We start from the raw sequence: 10,174 nt of genomic DNA, 5'->3' as shown, positions 1-10,174 counted from the left end.
TAAAAAAATATCGTTTTTAATCGTATATTTTATTTCTGCATGAACAAGTGGCTTTACAGAATTGCGATCTTTGACGGCCTTTGGGTGTGTGAGTGCTGCATAACCATGACGGATGCATTCTATATAGTTGTTTACAGTTTGCCCAAATGTCTGCGTACTCACATGTATTAAGACACAGCTTTTTGCTGCAATTTTTCTTGCAGGAGCTGCAAGGATTTCCTTGCTTATAAGGAAAGGTGGTTCTTCCAGGTCTATTACCACTAAAATAATCGATTATCAAAATAAATATTATACCGGGTGCGTCTCAAAAGTGGCTCACCCCCTATAACTTTTTTATTTTTTCAGATAAAACAACGAGATTTGGTATGTTAGTATATGACATAAATTGGGATTGATTGACATATTCAATTGTTTTCGGTCATTTTCGGTTTCACCGGAAATGACTACAACTTTCGATTTTTAAATGGCACCCTCCGTATTTTTTTTACTTTATTCGATAGAAAATGACACTCTGAATAGAATGACATATCATATGTCAACTTTTGACATTTTCGCATATGGTTTATTTGAAATTGTAACATGTAGTTCATAATGACAATTTGACTCCAAATACCAAGTGTGTGGTATCAAATTATTCGTAAAAAAATGCCTTTTACAAATATGTTAACGAGACATCCTCGTTCCATTTGAAAAAATTGAGATATGATTAAAAATACGATTTGGGTATCTTTTAACCGGTCAGGATAAGACACTAAAAACATTAGACGATTAAATTTAGTTTTCCAAGGCTCCTTGATTAAAAATTAGTGTTGTTAACACACCCATGGCACTCTAGATTAAAATTTAAAGTTGTAGACATTTCCGGTGAAACCGCAAGCGACCGAAAACAATTGAATATGTCAATCAATCCTAATTTATGTCATATAATAACATACCAAATCTCGTTTTATCTGAAAAAATAAAAAAGTTATAGGGGTGAGCCACTTTTGAGGCGCACCCGGTATAACAGACCACTATTTTTTTTGGTATATATTAATGTACCATACGATAAAAAAACCGCGACAGAGATGGCTTGGAATAACGCTGTCATTTTGTATGTAAAATTATATAGGCATTATCGATGACATCAATCGTCATTTTAAAGCCAACTGGACGCTGTTAATGTAGCGTACTAACTTACATAGGACAATAGTTGCATATGTAATTATAAAATATTCTTTTCTTTTCAAGCACTTCTTTCTGTTCATTATCGTAAACTTTTTGGTAGCATTTTGCTAATCCACATCCTACTTCATGGGTTGCAGCCCACACTAATTGAGTGTAGTGTCCAACAATGGTCATATTATTTTTCTGTCCATATTTAAATTCGTTTTTTTCCAACCACCAGGTCTCAACAGCAAAAAACCTAAATCATAAGGACATACTTATATAAAATTATATTATATTATAATAATATTATAGAAAAATAGATTCATAAAATTTATTTTTTGTTCAACTTTGATAAATTAATGACTAAATAATTAAGTTTATTTTCTAGCAGTGTTTAAGATTTTGTGAGATATATTTTTTTATTTTTTCGTCCATTAAAATAGAAAGGTATGCTTTAGAAGTACCATATGGTCGAAATAAATCGGCTCTTATTCTCTTGACAGTATGTGAGAAATCTTGAAGAACACCCATAGGTATATTTGATGCCAAATAAAATTTTAGTTACGTAATCGAGGGCGTGATTTTTAAATTCATTGTTGCCAACCATGGACATATTCGGCGCCGAGCTAACTAACTGGGGATTCAAATGGTTAGGTAAAAAAAGTTTAGGTTCCACATTTATTTATTTATTTCCTGACATTGTCATTCGTATTGACACTTCGTACAAGTGTACAAGATAGCTTATTAGCCGTAAAAAACTCATCGCAACTTTATTAGAATATTTTGAACTTTATGTTCCTTATAAGAGCTGTTAAGAAGGTGAGTTTTGTTGATGTAAATAATAACTGTTTATATATTTATAATTAATTTATTTTTGTTTTCTAAAATATTTTGATTAAAAGAAAATATGTAAAAGTTGGCAATGCTGTGCCGGTTAAGTTTAATCACGTGATTAAAAGTTTATTTGATATGAACTATATATAGGGATTGGTCAGTGAACATCTCTACTGTAAAAAAAATACATTTTGTCTGTATGTAAACTTACCATGGTACTTTTTTGCTGGCAATAAATATATTTTGACCGCAAGCTCCATAGTTTGGGATATGTCTTCCAACAACGCTGTCATGGACTAAAAATTCACATTTGTTTGCCCATTTTTGAGCCGCTCTTGCGGCACCTTTATGCCATTTCTGAAAAAATACACAAACTATTTCAAAGAAAGGACTTCTGTTGAGTCTTTTTTCGGTCCTAACTCAATTAGAAAAAAAAACAGTATAAATTATTTTGGATGGACAACACTAGAAATTAAATATACTTACCATTTTCAACATATTACTGGCTATAGGTTTAACCTTCGATCTGTAATAATTGTGGTACAACACTAGCTTATTTTGGACTCTCTTTCTATGAGGATTGATAGCCTTGAAGGGCAGCATATCTCCCATCAGTTGTGGTTCTATATAAAACAATTAGATAAATTTAAATAAAATTTTATAATTATTTAGGACTTACTTCTTTTAGGATCAAAATGCAGCTGCTCTTCGGTTAAATCCAATAAATTTAAACCCACAATCAAGAAAAATAGATTTATCTTAAACATCTTTTTTCACTATTATCTCTGCTACTTTTTTATAGTACAACTTTCTAATCTAAAAAGAAGACTGCAGTTCATTCACTAGACACTAGAGCCGTATTTTAAATAGATACATTAAGATTTAAATTCAAATATACAAGGTGGTTTAATAATTTGAGGCATGAGAGGAAACATATGTAAGAATGATCTATTTACAATTTTTTTTAGTTTTTAGATTTAAGTTTTAAGTTTTTAACCACATTTTAATTAAAGAAAAAATATTAATACACTCAGATGAAAAAATAAGAAACGGAACACATTTTCTCGTCAAGTTTAAAGTGTTATATTTTTTTTAGTTTTGGCCCTATTTTCATGAATTTTTTAGCAAACTGTATATAATTCAATATAATCAACTTTAATCCATAAACTCAGTTCTAATAAACTTTTAGTATCTGGCTTATTATACAGGGATAAATGAAGGGTTGTTGTTTACCCTAACTTTAAAATACTCTATGCAATAATTTCGTGAGTGAATGGTACTGACCGAAAAATAATGTTTTAGTCAAGTCTATTACAATTTTTTTTACAAACACACTATAGAAAAAAATAATTTATTGAACGATGCAATTTATGATTAAAAAATAAACGAATTTAGCAGACGATATGTCTAGCACACTTATATACCATATGGTAAAGATGTATTAGACATTAATAGAGTAGATGGGTAGGTGTTTGAATTATATCCCAAATTTTACACCTATATCCATCTGGTATAATCGATAATTTTAATTAATAAAAATAATGACTTACTTTTTGATGGAATACGAAAATTTCTTTTGTTAAATGGGATAGGTACGTCGAATTGAGATCTTGATTATATTAAGAGTGGAGTGGACAGCATACTACACAGATTTGACCCATTTAACTATTTACATTCGTTTATTCTAATTGGACATTATGATTAGACTGCTCAGTACTTGTCTGATGCACGAGTTTAAGTGTTTTCAGGACAGTGGCGTGTTTTGAATGAAGGAAGTCTAGGGATGATCGAGTGGACTACTACCAGAGACAACTATGGAGTGAGTTTAGATATAGTTTATTTAAACATGATCCAGCGATAGCTCTCGATATTTCGAATTATTTTTAAATTCCTTTTTTGTTTCCAAATTTAGCATAAATAGCACCCTGTATATTTGGGACAACTAATATACAGCTCGGGTATTTCTACTACCAGAAATCAACAGAAGAATTAAGTTAGCATGAAGTACTCATGGAAGAAACTCAATCATATTCAAATGTAGAATGCCATTTTATCTAAAGAGGAAACCCAATGTGTAGTACCAGTCATGCATGCGAAACTTGGACACTTAAAACGGACATCATAAGAAAACTGCAGGTCGCACAACGCTCAATGGAGCGAATTATTCTGGGAATAACCAGGAGAGACCGCAAAAGAATAGGGTGGATACGACAAAAGACCCAGGTAATAGATGCCTCCCACAGAGTTAAATCCCTCAAACGGCAATGGGCAGGACACCTGCCAAGAAGAACAGACATCAGATGAACCACAAAAATGACAGTATGGTCAAGGGCGTAGATAAGGGGGGGGGGTACTGGGGGACAGTACCCCCCCCCCCTGACGCTTGACGAGATACGAGAATTGAAATAGTCATTGACTACGAAAGGATATTTTAAAATTAATATCCGACATATAAGAACACTTTGTATGCTTTTAATTATGTTGATTTATCGTTTATAATATGTTCGACCTAATTAAAAGCACACAAAGTGTTCTTATTGGCCAGGACAGATTAGTGGGGTTAACTCTAATCAATATCCATAAAGATATTGAAAAAATTGTTGATGCTGTTATTGATAGGTTTTCCAAACAGCGTACTAGAAAACTTGATTTTGTTTTGTAGTTTTATTTATAGTTTATAGTTTTTATAGTTTTTTTTGATAGTTTAGGGTTTTTTATTTATAGTTTATAGAAAATTAACTAATAAACGTCGTTGTTTCATTTTTGTTTATGTTATTTACAAATCTATATTTTAATTTTTGTGTTATGTTTTTATATCTTTTTGAAGACAAAAAAATCGCCGTCGTTTTAATTCGACAAAAAAATTCCGACGGTGATTTTTTTTGCGACTTAATCATAGTACCACCCCCATAGCATACACCTATCTACGCCCCTGAGTATGGTACCCACGGGGATTTAAGAGACCTAGAGGAAGACCGAACCTGAGATGGGATCATTTGGGTCCGTATAGACAACAATTGGAAATGGTTGAATAAGCTGAAAATGATGATGATGATGATACTATCACAGATAATATATACTATCACAGATAATTCAAATACTATGGTAACTTTGGTATTAGTAAAAATCTACTAAACGTATTGTATCTCTTACAATCAATTTTATTTTATAGTATAAGATAACACCGAGGAAAACACACATAAAAGACGTAAAACTATTTTGTTTGATATTAAAAACTAGAATTGTTTAATTTAAAAATATATTCAAACAAAATTAAAAGTTTACTAAATCTAATTCTCTATCCATTATCAATGTGACGATTAGTTTTTCTTCATTAGCATCAAACTGAGCGTTGCCTTTCTTTGGATCAACCGGCTGGGGTAGCTTTATGTCTAAGAAAAACCTTGGCGAAATCAAAATAAGCTTTTCTTTTTCCACTTTCAAGTCCACGTTCTGTCGACTCTCCCCTGGTAAATCAATGGTAACAACCATGTTTTCGCAGCTTGAGGTTGAAGGATTTTTGAAGCCCATCTGAAAATATATGATTATCTTTATTTAATTACTGTTTTAAGAATTGCATGATTGTTAATAATAGTTATTTTTTATACAAGACGATAATGCAATTTTATCGTCGTGTATAAAACAATATTTTTTTCCATAGCGAGTTACGTTTTAAAAAATATTCAGAAATTATTACGAGGCATGTTTTTTAAGTAAGTACCGTTTTGGAATTAAAAAAAAAACGTGCAAAGATATCGCAATAATTTTATTTTTACATGAAAGCCTGTACCTTAATCTACTATTCTACATAATTTCCGTGAATATTGAGGCACTCTTCATAACGTGGCACCAGTTTTTCAATACCCTCCTCATAAAATTCTGCCGCCTGACTGGTTAACCACTGTATCACAACTGTTTTGACTTCGTTATCGTCTTGAAGACGCTGACCGCCCAGGTGTTTCTTCAAGTGCAGGAATAAATGGTAGTCACTGGGCGCCAGATCAGGGCTGTATGGAGGATGATCTAGAGTTTCCCATTTAAAAGATTTGATGAGATCTTTGGTCAATGCAAATCCGTCAACATTTTCGGAACCCAACGTGAACACAATTTCCGGTAATTCAAGTTCTCGGTCACAATGCGATACAAAACACTACGAGAACATTGAGGAAAGTAGTCGCACAATGATGAAATTGTAAAGCGTCTGTTTTCTTTCACCTTTTCGTCCACTTTCTGCACCAAATCTTCATTAACGACCGAAGGACGCCCACTCCGTTCTTCATCATGCACATTGTGCGGCCATCTTTAAATGCTCTCACCCATTTCCTTACCATTCCATCACTCATAATGTTTTGTCCGTAAACTTCACAGATCTCACGATGAATATCGATCGGTTTTACGCCTTTAGCACTAAGAAATCGTATGACAGCCCGTACTTCACAATCGGCGGGGCTCACGATTGTCGGAGGCATCTTAAACACTCAATAAACAACGTATACAATGAAGAATCAGACCACAATCAGACTGTACTAGCGTCTGTGCATAGACAAGAGATGTAGGTAACCAGCGCGCATGCGCGGAACGCCGACCGTAGCGCTACGGCGGCGGAATGGCAAAACGGTACTTATTTAAAAAAACATGCCTCGTATTTCAAGGAATTTATTACGAGTAGAAAAAATATTGTGCTGGGTTGGCGTTGGTTTCTATGTAATTTGACAAATAAATAAAGCTGTCTCTTTAGTTGTCAGTTTTGAGTCAATATTTTTTAATTCTCTTTCGTGTCGATTGCTGATTGAATCGGAGCCAGAAATGGCTCAAAACGAAATAAGTAAATTACCAACAGATATTGAAGCTGAGGCGACAAACGCCATATTCAAACTACTTCCATTTAAATCCCGAATAACTTATGAATAGGAATACAAAAATTTTCAAAAATGGAAGCAATTAAAAAACGTGCGAGAAGAAATAAAGTTTTTAACCTATCCTCGCTGTTAAAGTATCATTTAATCTACCCGTCCGTTAAAGTACTATTTTATCTACTATTTTTGATAGATATAAGACAATTTTAACAGTTGCTATGGAAAAAATATAATTAGGAAGACTTCAGAGCACAAAACATCCCCCTTTAGAACTTCGTCTGTCATGTTAAGAAATGAAAGTAAATAATAAAGCGCCTCTCGTGTTTGTTCGCACTCTAAAAAATTCAATTAATGCCTGTATATATTTTTAATATATTTTTTAAATTTACATTTTTTTAATTGTAAAGTAATATATTACATTTAAATGGAATATATTACATAACAATTATGTCAATTACAGGATTACAAGCTTGTTTTCTAACATTTTTTAAATAAAACGAATTATAAAATTTCAATATATGTATATTTGTCGAATGGTATGAAGAAAGTAAAACATAAAATGGACAAACGCTTACTTACATTGCAATAAAACTTCCACTTTTAGTTTTGCAATCCAAACGCAATATTTCTATTTCACAAATAAGAATATCCGACAACACTAAAATCACTGAAACTTCCGCGGCTGACAACGAAAACTGAAAAATATAACGGCACTTTTTGTTTTGGACCTGCATATCAACATTACGCTGTACTATTATGTGTTTGTCGTTGAAATAATATAAAATATCTAATTATAACTTGTAAATTTTAATATTTTTACACGATTTTAACTACTTTTAACAATAACTAACTTTTTGTTATCAAGATGACATTTTAGACGGCAACTGACATTAAATTACTATAATGCAACTGCAACTTTATACTAAGAAAACATTCATACATTCACAAAATACAACAAAGTCTAATAATATAGTTTGAAACCCATGAATATTTAATTAAAATTGAAAAAGTTAAGCGCGACCCCTTGTGTCAAAATTAGATGATTATATTTTCGCAATTTTTACACCATTTGATGACCGGTGGCGCCTCTAGTGTTTGTTCGGGCGGTTGGTCTTTTACTCCCGCTTATGGCCATTAAAGAAAAAGTTCTAAAGGGGGATGTCTTGTGCTTCAGAGCAGTGATTCTCCAGGTGCAGACAGTCTACGTTGCAAAATAAAACACTAATTCTCCACAATACACCAAAACACTTTTCTTATAACACTAGTTAGCTAAACTCGTGTCCAGTGCAAAAGTAAAGTGTTTTGGTGTATTGTGGTGAATTAGTGTTTTATTTTGCTGTTGTTACACTATAAATTTACTTGCATAATTTGTTTGTACAGAAGTCTCTCCTGTATTTTAATTTCAAATAAAGCTATAATATTTAATGTTAGATTTTATTTATTTGTAAATATTTCGGCTATTTACCCCTAAAAATACATCGGTAGCTGTGACACTTTGCCTGTAGGATATGTCCCACTTCGGCGTTTTCTTCCAATCCTGAGAGGAAATTCCAGATGATTCAACGAATGTGTCAAAATCATCAGCTTCTGGATCTAAATGTTCTTTTCGTTCGGGTGGTTTAAGTTTATCATAAGGACTCTGCTTTTTCTTGATTTCTTTATCATTTCGATTCTTATTTTCATTCGAGGTACATTGGATATCGCTGGCTAAAAGACATTATTCTCATATTAAACATATACAAATATACCGGGTGTGCCTTAAAAGTCGCTCACCCCTATAACTAATATTTTCAGATAAAAAACCAGATTTGGCAGTAAGGATTTTTTTTTGAAGTAATATATGACATAAATTAGGATTGATTAACGTATTCAATTGTTTTTGGTCACTTCCTGTTTCACCGGAATTGACTACAACTTTTGATTTTTAATTAATTAAGTAGAAGTAGATTAATTAATCAAGTAGAAATATACCGATTTCTACTTTATTCGATAGAAAATGACACTCTGAATAGAATGACATATATTATGTCAACTTTTGACATTTTCGCTTAAAAAATAATCGTATCTTAAATTTTAATCTATAGAGGGCCATGGCTGTGTTAAAAACGCCAATTTTTAATCCAGGGGCCTTGGAAAAATAGAATTGATCTTTTGTTTTTCGTGTCTTGTCCTGGCAGGTTAAAATATGCCCAAACCGTATTTTTAATCATATCTCAATTTTTTCAAACGGAACAAGGGTGGCTCATTAGCATATTTGAAAAAAGCATTTTTTTACGAATAATTTGGTACGACACATTTGATATTTCGAGTCAAATTTTCGTTATGACCCACATGTTACAAATTCAAATAAACCATATGTGAAAATGTCAAAAGTTGACATATGATATGTCGTACTATTCAGAGTGTAATTTTCTATCGAATAAACCAGAAATATACAGGGTGCCATTTAAAAATGAAAAGTTTTAGTTATTTCCGGTGAAACAGGAAGTGACCAAAAACAATCGAGTGCGCCAATCATTCCTAATTTATGTCATAGACTAACATACCAAATCTAGTTTTCTTTATCTAAAAAAAAATAAAAAACTTATAAGTGTGAGCTCCTTTTGGGACGCACCCGGTATATTAATATACTCCGACGTTTGGATAGTTTGTATTTGTGGTTTGTATAAACCTTTGAATAAAATAAAAAGGTATAAACAGTATAAACCAGTATAAAATATTCAAGTAATTGCTTTAAACCGCAACACCACATAATTTGAAATAGTTTATAAGCTACTTACTATTACATTTATTATCTTCAAGTTCATCTTCTGCTGAAGCTACATTAAATAATTCAACTAGTTTTTCAATTTCAAAAATATTAGACATAATTGTTTGGATATTATGAAAGGTGTTTGATTATTGACAAAACTTTAGTCATACTTTAGTGACCATGGTGATTGCCTAATTTGATAGCTTACTGTAAAGATGGCTGTAGATCGATTATCATAGAAATACAGGGTGATTTACGTCTTAGGCTAATAAAATATGTTCAGTATCACAACACAATTATTCATTTAAACCAATAATTCGTAATACAAAACTAATGTGTCAAAACGAATGACAATGTCAGGAAATGAATAAATAAATGTGGCAATTTGACATTTCTTACAGCAGAGCTACCACCTGAATCCCCAGCGGGAAATTTAAATTCCAGTTAGTCAGCCCGGCGCCGAATATATCCATGGTTGGCAACAATGAATTTAAAAATCGCTCCCCCGATTACGTAACTAAAAGTTTAATTGGCATCGAATATAGGAAAATGGTGTATAAAATGATCTAAAGTCATCTTTAGA

General features: G+C 32.2%; 2 protein-coding genes across 3 annotated transcripts; both read right to left on the bottom strand.

Annotated features, from left to right (window-relative positions):
• Positions 1-16: 16 nt before the first annotated feature.
• Positions 17-3,716, bottom strand: LOC115875388 (cysteine-rich secretory protein 2-like). Of its 2 annotated transcripts, XM_030890823.1 has the most exons (6): positions 3,534-3,716; positions 2,663-2,799; positions 2,470-2,606; positions 2,195-2,340; positions 1,181-1,405; positions 17-260 (listed from the first exon to the last, which is right to left on the bottom strand). In XM_030890823.1, exons 2-6 carry the CDS (start codon positions 2,748-2,750, stop codon positions 17-19), a joined length of 840 nt encoding a protein of 279 aa, XP_030746683.1. In that variant the 5' UTR covers positions 2,751-2,799; positions 3,534-3,716. The 2 variants fall into 2 exon arrangements, with proteins under 2 accessions (XP_030746683.1, XP_030746684.1); XM_030890824.1 differs by lacking the exon at positions 2,663-2,799.
• A 1,457-nt stretch (positions 3,717-5,173) lies between these two features.
• LOC115875375 (protein PIH1D3) lies at positions 5,174-9,869 on the bottom strand. The gene is made up of 3 exons (XM_030890800.1): positions 9,620-9,869; positions 8,305-8,546; positions 5,174-5,514 (listed from the first exon to the last, which is right to left on the bottom strand). The coding sequence occupies exons 1-3, from the start codon at positions 9,705-9,707 to the stop codon at positions 5,257-5,259; spliced, it is 588 nt and encodes a 195-aa protein (XP_030746660.1). The 5' UTR covers positions 9,708-9,869; the 3' UTR covers positions 5,174-5,256.
• Positions 9,870-10,174: the final 305 nt, after the last annotated feature.

The sequence above is a fragment of the Sitophilus oryzae genome, unplaced genomic scaffold (genome assembly GCF_002938485.1).
Source record: "Sitophilus oryzae breed Bouriz unplaced genomic scaffold, Soryzae_2.0 scaffold_1385_pilon_pilon, whole genome shotgun sequence".
Taxonomy (NCBI): Eukaryota; Metazoa; Arthropoda; class Insecta; order Coleoptera; family Curculionidae; genus Sitophilus; species Sitophilus oryzae.
Note: the sequence above shows the minus strand (reverse complement) of the source record. Positions and strands in the feature narration are given on the sequence as shown.